The sequence below is a fragment of the Phytophthora parasitica genome (assembly GCF_000247585.1).
Source record: "Phytophthora parasitica INRA-310 unplaced genomic scaffold supercont2.8, whole genome shotgun sequence".
Lineage (NCBI taxonomy): Eukaryota > Oomycota > Peronosporomycetes > Peronosporales > Peronosporaceae > Phytophthora > Phytophthora nicotianae.
Genome location: NW_008648994.1, coordinates 1,379,215 through 1,392,191, shown reverse-complemented (window position 1 = coordinate 1,392,191; position 12,977 = coordinate 1,379,215). Strand labels below are relative to the sequence as shown.

The following is a 12,977-nucleotide window of genomic DNA, read 5'->3' as shown; positions in this document are numbered from 1 at the left end:
CCCAGCTCATGTGGACCAAAAGTACGGATCACACATTGAAGTTGGTCATGCGAGTGTCGATTTTATTGCCGATGCTCTGTTGCTGGCGCTGTGCGCTCTTGTGTGGCTTTGATCTTGCTTCGTACGAGCTATGTAGGCCTCCCATCTTGCGCCCCCAGCCCAACGAAAAACGGAACCCAGCGGGTTAGGACACAAATCTTAATCACGGCCACTTAATCAAACCTGCTGTTTCATGTTGCGCTGCGTGTTTCCGCTCGGAGTTCTGTCTCGCTAGGAAAGCTGTGTGTGCGTGTGCTACCAGCCAGCTGTGTAGGCCCCCACCGTTCGTGCCGCGACCGAGAAGGGCGGCACCAAGTCTACAAGCACCAGTTTGTTAGAAGAGAGCCGTCGCAGGACGGAACGGTCGTGCGGGGCTCAGCTGAGGTGGTGTCACCTGCGAGTAGCAACCAGCAGGAGAAGAGGTGCTTGTAGCGAAAGTATTCGTTTGAGTTATCAGGAATTGACCGTTAGAACTACCGGTACGCGGAGGTGTGGTCTGCAATTATAAACGAATCATTATAGACAACTGGATAACACCAACATGCTGGAGTTATATATCTTTGGGGAAACAACACTGTTTACAAGTTACGTTCGTGATTTATCCTAAAAGTCAACGAGGTTTACCGACCGTCGGTAAACCCAGTTCACCTGTGGTGTGAGATTTTAGTAGAAATCACCATAAAGCACAATCCGCGAAGTGCAGAAGAGGAGTTGGCCGCTCGATCTCGCTTGGCTGAAAGCTGTTCACGAACTCCAACAGCACCGAGAATTCTGTGGCTTCGTCCTGCAGACTAATTGTTGCTGTAGCTCTCAGCTTTTCTCTTGGTGAGCTGATGATCTCTTCTTCCGAAGACGTGTCGTTAGAAGGATCGATGCTCTTTTTGCGTGTTTTCAATTTCCGCCGCTCGATCTTCTGTCGATATTTTTGAGCATGTGTCATGGTCTGACGTGCCGTTCGCGTCCCGATGTAGTCTGCGATCGCTTTCCAGGGTCCGGCCGGGTAGAGCTCAAGTGCCTCGAGGAATCGGTCGTGCTCGTCGACTTTCCATAGGAGTCGACTTCTCTCGGTCGGCGGGTCGCGGCGACGAGAACGCCGCCTTCGTTTCGACTGGGAAGCTTCGGCAGCTCGAATTGGGAGGCGAATCAACTGCTGGTCGTGGTCGTCTCCTACAAATAAGGCGCTCTGCACAGTTTCTGAAATTGCCATGTTGGGCTGCTGATTGTTGGTCTACTGGGACAATTCTAAACTGAGGACCGATGCGTTGGCCCGTTCAGAGCCATGTTGCTTTTACCACAGATGTGCATAACGATAAGACGTTTGCCCATTCCAACCGGAATCCATATGTAGATCGCCGATTGGTCCGTGACGGACCAATCCGCAATCTACAGACTCCGTGGTTCTCTTATTTGTACAGACCTGTTTCCGAGAACTACAACTTGTATCAACGTTGTTTTAGGAAAACTAGGAGCGACCGTGTTACTATTTATTTAGAGATTTTCAAAATTGAGGCTGGACTGCTACATGCAGTTTTTATTTTTATAAAAAAAATCTCTGCACCCGTGGTGATAGCATCATGATGAGTTGCATTTGGGTACTCAACACCCAATACAGCCGATTTGAGAAACTAGCGGGTTAGGCACTTTATCTCGTCATCGTTGTTTACAAGCTGAACATCTTTTCAAAGTGTCTGGCAATCCTTCAGCTATTCCAGAGTCTTCATGGCTTACGCGATACCATACTATCCATATTGGTACCGCTACTATTAATACAACAACTTGCTAGAAAGATAAATAGACTATCATCTCTCTCTCTCTATCATTATTTTAAAGCGTGAGAGAGAGAAGGTAGTCTATTTAATTATTAAAATACAACTCTTTACGGGTGGCCACAGGTTATAGTTTCGATGACTTTCACGTAATTCGCAACCCTCGGCCTACAATACAAATCTCCACAACTACACATATACGTAGAAAACAGGTCCATCGCAAGTTTTAACTCCATACCTACTTTTACCGACGCATTTAATGCCCGGTACGCCCCACTCACACCTACCAGTCGCATTGGCGAACTGGTGAGCGCAACTTGAAGCTAATCACTATACAAAGTATCGTTGGATACATCTACACCGATGTTGGGTTGCCGAGTTCGCTGTGCAAGCGATTTGAGTCCCAAACTTTGCAATGATCAAGACGACAAGCCTTTCCATACTAGCATCTCTTCTCCTGCTGGTTGCTACTCGCAGGTGACACCACCTCAGCTGAGCCCCGCACGACCGTTCCGTCCTGCGACGGCTCTCTTCTAACAAACTGGTGCTTGTAGACTTGGTGCCACCCTTCTCGGTCGCGGCACGAACGGTGGGGGCCTACACAGCTGGCTGGTAGCACACGCACACACAGCTTTCCTAGCGAGACAGAACTCCGAGCGGAAACACGCAGCGCAACATGAAACAGCAGGTTTGATTAAGTGGCCGTGATTAAGATTTGTGTCCTAACCCGCTGGGTTCCGTTTTTCGTTGGGCTGGGGGCGCAAGATGGGAGGCCTACATAGCTCGTACGAAGCAAGATCAAAGCCACACAAGAGCGCACAGCGCCAGCAACAGAGCATCGGCAATAAAATCGACACTCGCATGACCAACTTCAATGTGTGATCCGTACTTTTGGTCCACATGAGCTGGGCACTTTTCTGCTCCAAAATCCACTTTTTTTAGTCGATCGTAAATGACCCAGATGCAGTTGGTGTGGTTTGTCCAAAGAGACCGAAAAAGAACTGGGTTAGTAGGATCTCATTTAAAAACACACAACTAAAAGCGGACATCTAACCGGTTTATCCCACTCCGACGAAAGTAGTTCCGGGTGATTATCCCTTGAGTCAGCGCTTTGTTGATTCAGAGGGTGTATCCTCTCCTTTGTCCGACGTTTACCGATCAATTCAGCGGTAGCTGCGTGCCACTCGCTTTAAGAAATAAATCTGGATAATAGCCAGGGACTTATATCTTCAGATGCTGCCAGCTTGGAAAGGACACAGCTGTACGCACACTGCACTATGTCGGAGCCGCCTGGCAAAATGCAACGCGGTGCAGCTTATGAGCACGAGACCACATGCTTGTTTGAGTCTCACTTCACATTTTACTCCGTGATAAACACACACGGCAACGCACCTTACCACTACGCAGCAGTACTACCTACACCACTACAAGTCTATTATGACCATATCGGAAGTCGTTCAGAGCGGGCTGTTCGAAGGAGACAGCGAGGATCAACAGCAACTGATCCGGATTCCCATTCGCGCCGACGAGACGAATGGATCCAAGCGAAGACGGCGATCTCGTCGTCAAGACCCGCCCAGCGAGAGGAGTCTTCTCCTCTGGACAACCGACGAGCACGAACGATTCCTCGAGGGCCTAGAGCTTTATCCGTCTGGGCCCTGGAAGGTCATTGCCGATCACGTTGGTACACGAACCACCCGACAAACCATGACACACGCCCAGAAGTATCGCCAGAAGATCGAGCGCCGCAAACTCAAAGAGAACAGGGGCAGTATCGAGAGCGCCGAGTCGTCCCAAGATTCGAGTGATCAGATCCAAGACGCATCCATGATGGAGCCCATGACCACCCCACCATTCGATGCCAGAGAACACGCCGTACTGCTCGAGTTCCTCGACAACTTCCACCCGAGTGAGATCGAGCACGACGAGCCGCTGCAGTACACTCAAGATAGCGACTTCCTATTGGATGTGGACGACGTCGAGTATAACACAGCTATGGATACGAACTTTGGATCGCGATTTAGTTGAGGTTGCACCCGTTTTTAATAGATCTAAGCTTACGCTGAATGTATGTTCGAGTCAGAAACCAGCGCTTTCGCCATTCCGTCATCTTCAGCTCCGACAACTGCCACCTTCTCCCAAAATAACGGCACAGTCTCATTATTCCATGCATCGATGCGTTGATATCACGGAGCTGCACTTCTGCACTAGAGAAGTCTACCCATGCCTACACCATCGTCAGGCCTCGTATCCGATGACGCCGCGACTTCAATCAAGTTTGTGCCGTCGTCGCCGTACATGTGACCAGGCTCAGGATCAGCTTTGCTTGATCGCATCCTTTCGGGGTCGGAGGGTCGTCTCCGCCGTTCGTATCGCTATGTGCACTTTTGATTCAAGTGGTGCTTCAGCTCATGTTGGAGCTCATGTGGCCCTCGTCGGGTTTCACTTGACTTTTGTATCGGAAAATCCGTTTTTCAATCAAATGCGCGCCGTCAAGTCAATTTCGACCTTTTTATGGTAAGAGCCGTTAAAAGAACCACGTCCAATGCTTACCCTCCGAAAAAGACCATCTCCTCATCACGGGTGAAAGGGATCAAGGTCGTCATAGCACACAGGATTATCAATTTCTCCCATTTCGCAACTCCTCAACTGGCGGGTTTTTCGCATATCGACCGGTCTTTCTCTCCCACCCAATGCCATTCCTCACGTCCGCCCATCTATTAAGTGCTCACCGCAATGTATCAGGAAAATTTCCACTTTGAAGACGATCGGTCGCGCCACAACGGTATGAACGTATCCTTCGGTTGAAGAGCCCAACGCCAACGTGATAAGCTATTCACATTGAAGTCATAAGCTCATTCTCGTTTTAGCGTCGTAGTGCACACCTCTCGAAACGTGTCAAGTACTATGCTAGGCTACTCTAAAATCCAAACAACACGGCAGTACTTCATCGGTTTTGCTCCGTGGCTATGGTCCCGATCGACGTCAACAGCCCACGCAGTCAACGATTATGAGCATCGATTATCCTGCATACTTACCGATGCACTGTAGCGCGGCAACGCTACACCTCCCGTGTTCTCTATCACGTAGTCTTGCAGTTTTCACGGCCATCTCTATCTATGGATACTAACGTCATGTGGTAAATTTTCCGATTTACTTGTCATCTTATCGTTTTCCTCGCCTTCAGTAAGTTACTACGTGAATTTTAAGGGGCCTGTGACACTAGCTCCACATACTTCGCCGTGAGCGTCGCTACCGATACTGGTTCCGCCGCCTTCACGAAGTCACTGGGGATCTTCTCGTCGACTAGGAACGATCTTGCGTGGTCAACAGAGATATAGTCACCTTGACCAAGAACCGTAAGCAGTAGTGCCGCCTGCAGGAATGCCGTCTGCTTCTCGTTGGCACCAAACGTGCACTCGGGGTTGATGGCCTCACACATCGTCACTCGGTCCGCGCGAGCGTGAGCCACCGCAGTCGTGTTGATCTTTCCACTGGCACCACCACGCGCCAGGAAGTCTTCAGCAAGTGTGGTGTTAATCTCCATCGGATCGTGACCAAAGTAAACGTCGGTGCGTACCAGAGAAGCATCGTGCTCCGGTAGAACGTGGCGACTCAGGTAGTCAAGTGAGAAAATCTCCGGCACTGGATTGACCTGTACAGTTGCCGTATCATTCGCACTGTTGAGCACATCCATGATCACGGCTTTCAGCTCACTTTTCGTGATGTCCTGACCATTACGAGGCAGATAGCCGTGGTTGGCAAGCGCATTGAGTGCTGGACATGGTGAACGGCGGTAAGTAGCCGTCGTATAAGGGACTCCTGATCCCTCAGTAACAGAGGGTTTGTAGTATTCGCCAACTTGCAGCTCTACGGAGGAATCACCGCAAGCCTCGTTTTGTGCTTGCACCGACGTTATGTCGGTCAAGGCAAGGAAAGCGATAGCAGCGACGAACGTAGCGCGGAACATTTCTAGTTGAAGAAAAAGTATTTTGTTGCAAGTCGGGGCGAATTGTTAAATGAGCAGAGTGAAACTGGTCTACAGCACTGCAAGGTATTGCAGTTCTTGTTTCGGTGACCGAATCGGTCTTAGAGACACCATCTTAGCTGTGCTGGTGGTCCAGTCTGGACTCCAGACGCTGCAGATTGCGTTAACCCTTTCATTTAAGTAAAGGGGTATCCCCGATGCCACATCACTGTAAGATACAGTTCAACTTCATTTACCTAAATGGGACAACATGTCCCCATTCACAGTGCGTCAGATCACCAGCATAAGCTGATCGAGATTCAGACACAAACCGAAGCTGGTTACGAAGCAAAGTATTGCTGAGTGTTCAATGTCATTAAAAAAATATGCGTCACAGTGAAACGCACTGGTTGTCGAACTCATGACTATTTACATCGGAACAGGACAATTATCAGCAAACTGGGGATTTTTACGAGCCAAAAAGTGCTTATGCCTTTTTTTAAAAAGAGCTTCAACGGGAACAGTAGCATTGTAGTGATTACGGCAAGTATCCACGTCAACTGACAGGATGCACTGCAGTGGTGCTCGAATTGATTAATTTTTATTAATCAGCGTCCTTCGGTGCTCCGCTACCTGAGTAAAGCGTCTAAGCGCCATGGGATCGCATCTATGAAACGATTTTCTGTCGCTGCTGTAGAGTTATCGGGATGATCGCCACCAATCATTTTCCGAAAGGACTTTTAAACTTGCGTGTACTTTTTGGCGAAAAAAGTATAAAATCATTCCGATTTGGTACACTTATACACGTCTGAATCGATAAAACCGACTGCAAGCAATGTGGGTCTCATAATGGAAATAGTTTTTCAATGGCAGTAACGTAATTTCTAGAAGGAACTAAGGTGTCAAAGTAGCACAATACACTCCTCTTTGCAATCGTTTACACGCCCACGTCTAGGCGAACGAATTCTTTGTTCATTCGCTATCTGCACAACGCTGAAGAGACGACGTTGCATTTTCGAGACAATTTTAAACTGGCTAGAGGATTGCTCGAAAGTCACTGTTCAACTTTTATTGCTTTAAAAACGATAAAGCGCATTCAATGCAATGTTGTTTTACTGATTCGCGAACAATCGTTTGTCAAACCTCGTTTACGACGCCAATGCAACGAGCTCAGCCGACTTCGCACTGAGTACTGCCAGTGAGACGGGTTCTTTGGATTTCACGAAGTCAGCAGGGATTTTTTCGTCGACAAGGAACGATTTCGCGTGTTCGACAGAAATGAAATCACCTTCACCCAACGCCTTGAGAAGCAAGGCCGCCTGCAAGAATGACTTCTTTTTCTCGCCTTCCCCAAAGGTGCACTCCGGGTTAGAGGTCTCACACAATGAGGCACGATCCTTCCGAACCCGGGCGATCGCAGTAGTATTGATCCTGTCATTGCTGTCAGCACGACTGAACACGTCGTCGGCCAGTGTCATGTTCACCTCCATCGGGTCGTGGCCGAAATACGCGTCCGTATGCACGAGGGACGCGTCATGTTCGGGGGCGTTGTGCTTACTCAAAAAGTCGAGTGAAAAGACGTCGGGAACTTGACCAACTTGCGTGGTAGCCGTGTCATTGGCCATGTTGAACACGCTCATGATCGCAGCCTTCAATACGCCCTTAGCAATGTCCTGCCCGTTGCGAGGTAGATAGCCGTGGTTGGCCAGCGCGTTAAGTGCCGGACATGGGGAACGGTGGAATAATGCTGTGGTGTTTGGAACACCAGATCCTTCAACAACAGAAGGCTTGTAGTATTCACCAACTTGTAGCTGTTCGATGGAGTGACGATATCCCTCGCTCTGCAGTGCCCCGCCCGCTTGGACTGGGGAAACGCCGCAAGCGGCAGCCACAGTGATAACAACGAGGAAAGCGACACGCAACATAGTCCTTGCTAGGGGCGGATGTGTCAATGCCTAAGCAAATGAGCAAGTGACTGTGGTATTGTGAGGCGAACCTGGCTCATAGTGGCAGCCTTTACTGAGGATTGAAAACCGGGAGTTGTTCTTGAGGTTGTTGGCGTTTGCGGTGGTGCAGCGAGCGTAAGTGTAATCACCGGATTTGTTTGCTGGTGGTCCAGGGCAGTCCACCGAATGCACAACAAAAGTAAAGCAGACTATCCACGTAGAGCCCGGCAACTGGTAAATGTGCCGGGCAAGCTTACCGTTGTCGGTGAACATGTTTCGATACCAGCAGAACTGCAACGTATCAGCCGACTCGTTCGTCCTCATCGGTCCTGTTCGGATATGATCCTGGGTTTCCATTTTTCCAGCCGATGAGATCCGTTCGATTCGGGTTTGTTTTGGCTGACTGGCGACGGCGTCTGTAGCATACATGTATATGGAGTTCGAAGTTCCCAATAAGAGGGCATTGTCATAAGGAGCACGTTAACACTGATAGAAAGCCGAAATTAACCCAGGGTCCTAGCTCCAGCATTCGCGCCGTTATTCACTATTAATCATCGCTTCCGCTGATAATACTTTAAAAGGTACTCCATTTGCGACTCCTAGTTGTACATTCGTTAATGCGTGCTCACTTCGAAACCATCTAGTTACAACGCATTTCCGATTGTTTTCTCCAGAGCCCCCTTTCGTTCATGGACAGGTGGTCTGCAAAATCGGTATGTGCGAGGTTTCGCAGCTTAACGATAGGCTGTCGTCGATAGCGGGTACCACCTGAACACAATTACACGGACTACAACTTGTAGTCATCGTGTCCAGCAACGAATTGTGCGGGTGCGTCATGGTTTGATCAAACCACCAGCAAACCTTAAATCCAGCAGACCAAAAACAGTTATGAAGCCTTTAGGCGCCCATTACACTTGTTCCCGGCACCATGTTGGTCGCTCGGCTGGCTTTGTGGTTGTTTCTGTCATCGATTCCCTGCTCCAGGTTCAGCAACAATAAGCAAGGAGGATAAACTGGCAGCACGGAGCGAAAGTTGCAATAAGGTAGTCAGAGCATTCTAATAGCCCAAGCGTGAAGCTGTGGAGAGCAAAACTTGTTCGAATCCACCGGGGTGCTCGATATATCGAGCCAGAGCTGTCCAATAATCAGCGCGACACAATTGTTTGCACACGATTCAATCGTGCTGTTCCAGTTGGTGTTCGTACTGGGGAACTCGAACTTTGTTCCTATGAATGCTGAGTTTCATTGGTCTATAATATAATTGTAACAATCGGTATATTAATTGACGGTGCTTCTATAGAGGTCCTTCATTTATTTATTTTTACATTACTTATAGGCAGGCGTTAGAGCATCTCTGTGAGTAAAACTAAATTTTGGCTCTTTTCTAGCCAAATTTACTCAAATATTTAGTTTGGTCCACTCCACCGGTTTAGTAAATTTTTGAGCAAATTACGTTTGATTTTACTCACGCGGGATTTTTGAGCAAGTTTGCTCACGAGGGAGCTTTGCGTAGAGCTATGCGCAAATCGCCATCCAACGAAGAACTCGCGCGCAGCATGATGTCTCCAAGCCAAACTCCGTCGCTGGAGCTGGCCCAGAGAACGTTAGCCGCCCCGCCAACACCCCTCACGCCATTGACTCCATCCCTACAACTCGCTCAAGACGCCGTAGCCACTACTGCATCGCCTCCAATCCCGACAGCCAGTGCTCATTCTGTAGGAAACGAGAACAGCAGCAACTCCAACGCCTCTCTGACGTCGCAGCAAAGTAATCTTGAACGAGACGGCGATGACCCTCTACGGCTTCTCGGCCTACGTTTGCGCTTCGTCCTGTTGATGATCCGCGCGCAGCTGGCGGCGGTTGGACAACGGTGGCATATGCCGCTAAAACAGCAAGCACGTCGCTTTCCTCGTCGTCGAAGAGGTGAAAAAGCTTGAGCGCAGAACTGTTGATCTCCATGTTCAGATGGGGAGAGGGGGGTCAAATTTACGTTTGCTCATTTTGAGGCAGCTACCAGTGCAGCGAAGCCCTGTCTACGTCGAAAATTTTATCCTACCGGATTGTTTTGTGCGTACTTTAAGTTTATTTTTACTCACAGCCGGTGGAGATGCTCTTAGAGTCCAGGTTTCCCAGACATGGAAATAGGTGTAGGTTTACTCAGATCCAGGTATATCATATGTATTAATCCAGTGATTTCCAATTCGATTTCGTTTGACGGAATACATTACCGCCCAAATATTACGCAGGTATTTGTTGTCGAAATACCTGGAAAAGTCATGTGTGCGCAACTTGGACAAAAGTCAAAGTGGTGAAGGACATCCTTCGTCGGCAATCCTACATCATAAGTTTGGCAAATTTGGCTAGCAAGAAAACATGTATCTTTCAGGTAAATACGAGGTATTATTGGTTACACTCCAACATTTACCGTTGCATCTACCTTTTCAACTACGAGCGACGCTTCACCTTTAGAATAGCCTGCAAAATTTTGCAGCTTGATAACGCCAGACTCGGACACGTCCGTCGGTGCCTTGCTCGACACGGACTTCCATAGCTGGAGGCACGCAAAGACACCACAGCTGTCGCCATCCTTCTGCAGAGGTCCGTCGAAGACGATCTCCTCATACATGTCTGGCAATGTAGATGCGATCTCAGACGCAATATTCTTCAAGCGCTTGAGGTACATGGCGGAACCAGCACTGTCGTAAACCTGGATCTTTTTAGCGATTCCATCCACCACCAAACACACCCAGTGAACGCCACTCAAGTTGATAGGCATCAAGACGAACTGTCATGAATCCAAGCAATTGCGAATTTGCAGCAGTTGCTGCTCTGCGAGGACTGGTTCCTTCTTGGTCGGTTTTTTCACCGTCTGCTTCTTGACCGGAGGTATCATAACGGTGGCATTGTTCTTGTACGTCTTCAAAAATACACAGAAGACACGCCTAGTGGCGTTGTTGAGCCAAGTTGAACCTCGGATACTTCAGAGTCCGCGTAGGTGATGTCAAATCCAAATCCAGGTATGACCAGGTATGGCCAGGTTTTCAAAAAGTTGTCAAATGCCACGCTCACGGCCACCTTTTCATCCACAAGAGTCTTCACTTCGTTGTTCAGCCAAGTACAAAGAAGCACTCCTCGGCGACAGGTATCCTGCATATTCCACATCCACTTCATTTGCTCCACTTGCTCTCTTGAATACGTGCCAACCTTTTCCACAACCAATACATAGCCGTTTTCGTCACCTACGCCTTCACCATCACTGTCCAGCTGAATTTCATCCTTCTTTCCAGTTCTCGACTCGCTCAGCAACTTAAATGCGCGGTTGACGGTCTCTTCGGGGAGTCGGTAGCGCACATTGTCCGCGACGATGTCTGTACGATGCCGCCAAGCCGTTGACAGTTTCGGTGTGGCCTTCCCTAGCACTTGAAAAGTCGCCAGAAACGCTCCCATTTCGAGGATACCCGGCTGAATCGCTTTCAAAGCACTAACCACCTCACACACGTCGCGATCCCGGAGTAAACCACGCGGTTTCATGCCTTGATTGTACTCCTTCAGATCAGCCTTAGCCTTTGCTCGCTGTTCCTTTCTGTTGAGTCTGGGCCGTCCAACTGGAACAATTCTGCTATTGAGTTTGATCTTGACAGGTACGTCTGGTTTGCGCACTAGTCGAGTCGACACCGCAGTTTGCTGAGTTATTGGTAGATCCTCCGACTCGCCCGAAGATGGCGAACCACCACCACCGCTAATAGCTTGAGCAACACTACTTGTATCCTCAGCATTTTCCCCACCGCAAGCATTGCCACCATCATTAGAGCCGTCGTTATCACGATTTTCCGTCTGCTCATGGCAAGGCGTCATTGAGATTTGACCTTGACGAAGGTTGTGCCACCACCCCTCGAATTGGTCCATTGCCGCGTCAAAAGCTTCATCTCCTAACCGAGCAAGCTCTCCACTGATTCGTCCGAAAGCTTGCTGAGCACGACGAAATTTCTCTTTTTCAGTTCGATCCCGGGAGATAGCTGCATCATCTCCCTTGAAAACCTTGGCAACAAACGGTTTGGCCACCTTCGACAATCCCTGAGTTGATAAGCGGCTCCGTCCGTACCACCTACAAAATCCACAACCCAAAATTGGTCAATAACTGGCCAATACCCAAGTGATACCTGGTAAAAACATGGACACTACTGGAACATACCTGGATCCGATAGCGCCAAAAGGAACCACAAATGGACCTCCTCTCGACTTTCTCCAGATCATCGCGTGTCGGCAAGGTAGCTGCATGGTCTGTGAGAACTCGCAGTCACACTTGAACGTCTCCTTCTGCAGTAAACACTCGTGGTCTTCGTTTCGGAGGGTGACGGTCGGTCCATTGTCCACTACTGTGTACGAGCTTACAATCACAGGGTCTACCGCAACGTACTGGGACCTGATTGCGGCTGCCACCCATTTCGTCGTCATCCCGAGCACGATATTCATTTCCTCAGAGTACGTAAAGTCCCGCAATGTTCCAGGCATTTCCACCTTGGCGTAGTACTCCTCCTTCTTGCGCCGCTGATACAAGAGAGCCTCCAAACTGGCGTTCATAGTGATATGGCCCTTCAGATGCTGCTTCACTTTGCTGAACAGGCTTTCCACGCGGTTATTCGTGTGATTGTTGAAGTGAGGCAACTCCATCCGGTACGCCATAACCCACGTGTCTTTGCAATTATCCCAGTTCTTCTCAAAATAGTCCCACAATTCTTGCCTGCCACCTCTCATCGACAAACTTTTGAACTCAGCTCGGTGTTCTTCGTACACTTCATCGGACCGCGCATAGGTCATATTGGTAATAGTGTGTCGGAGTTGATTTAATACAGCAGCCTCGTAAGGCCCGTACTTGCTGGATTTCCGAATTGTTTCATGCAGCCACTTGATAACGTGAAAGTGACATAGTAGAACACGGGCTTCTGGAAGCTTCTGTCGGATGACCTCCACCTCTCGCATATCCTTGTCCACGATAACAATCCGCACCAAGCGCCAGCTGTCGTTAGCTCGCTTGAAATGATCCAAACACTTCGCCATGTGCCAGTCCGCATTTGTCTCCAGTAACGAGTATTGAACGGGCTGGCCGCAGCCATACTGATCCATCGCCACCATCAATAAGAGCTGATAGTTGTATCTGAATGACGAAGATAATGTAAATTCTGGTTAATACCTGAAAGTACCTGAATAATACGTGGATAGTATCCACTTACTTGTTCGTTTTGTGAGTACAATCCATTT

General features: G+C 48.9%; 6 protein-coding genes across 6 annotated transcripts; 2 read left to right on the top strand and 4 right to left on the bottom strand.

Moving 5' to 3' along the window:
• Positions 1-573: 573 nt before the first annotated feature.
• Positions 574-1,256, bottom strand: PPTG_05989 (hypothetical protein). Its single transcript, XM_008899739.1, has one exon. The coding sequence runs from the start codon at positions 1,244-1,246 to the stop codon at positions 713-715; it is 534 nt and encodes a 177-aa protein (XP_008897987.1). The 5' UTR covers positions 1,247-1,256; the 3' UTR covers positions 574-712.
• A 1,761-nt stretch (positions 1,257-3,017) lies between these two features.
• PPTG_05988 (hypothetical protein) lies at positions 3,018-3,922 on the top strand. The gene has a single exon (XM_008899738.1). The coding sequence runs from the start codon at positions 3,243-3,245 to the stop codon at positions 3,831-3,833; it is 591 nt and encodes a 196-aa protein (XP_008897986.1). The 5' UTR covers positions 3,018-3,242; the 3' UTR covers positions 3,834-3,922.
• A 1,013-nt stretch (positions 3,923-4,935) lies between these two features.
• Positions 4,936-5,775, bottom strand: PPTG_05987 (hypothetical protein; the record flags this gene model as incomplete). Its single annotated transcript, XM_008899737.1, has 1 exon — positions 4,936-5,775. The coding sequence occupies one exon, from the start codon at positions 5,773-5,775 to the stop codon at positions 5,011-5,013; it is 765 nt and encodes a 254-aa protein (XP_008897985.1). The 3' UTR covers positions 4,936-5,010.
• Positions 5,776-6,920: 1,145 nt separating this feature from the next.
• On the bottom strand, positions 6,921-7,697 carry PPTG_05986 (hypothetical protein; the record flags this gene model as incomplete). Its single annotated transcript, XM_008899736.1, has 1 exon — positions 6,921-7,697. The coding sequence occupies one exon, from the start codon at positions 7,695-7,697 to the stop codon at positions 6,921-6,923; it is 777 nt and encodes a 258-aa protein (XP_008897984.1).
• A 1,538-nt stretch (positions 7,698-9,235) lies between these two features.
• On the top strand, positions 9,236-9,655 carry PPTG_21798 (hypothetical protein; the record flags this gene model as incomplete). Its single annotated transcript, XM_008899983.1, has 1 exon — positions 9,236-9,655. One exon carries the CDS (start codon positions 9,236-9,238, stop codon positions 9,653-9,655), a length of 420 nt encoding a protein of 139 aa, XP_008898231.1.
• A 470-nt stretch (positions 9,656-10,125) lies between these two features.
• Positions 10,126-12,851, bottom strand: PPTG_05985 (hypothetical protein; the record flags this gene model as incomplete). Its single annotated transcript, XM_008899735.1, has 4 exons — positions 10,126-10,503; positions 10,585-10,635; positions 10,698-11,823; positions 11,911-12,851. The coding sequence occupies 4 exons, from the start codon at positions 12,849-12,851 to the stop codon at positions 10,126-10,128; spliced, it is 2,496 nt and encodes an 831-aa protein (XP_008897983.1).
• Positions 12,852-12,977: the final 126 nt, after the last annotated feature.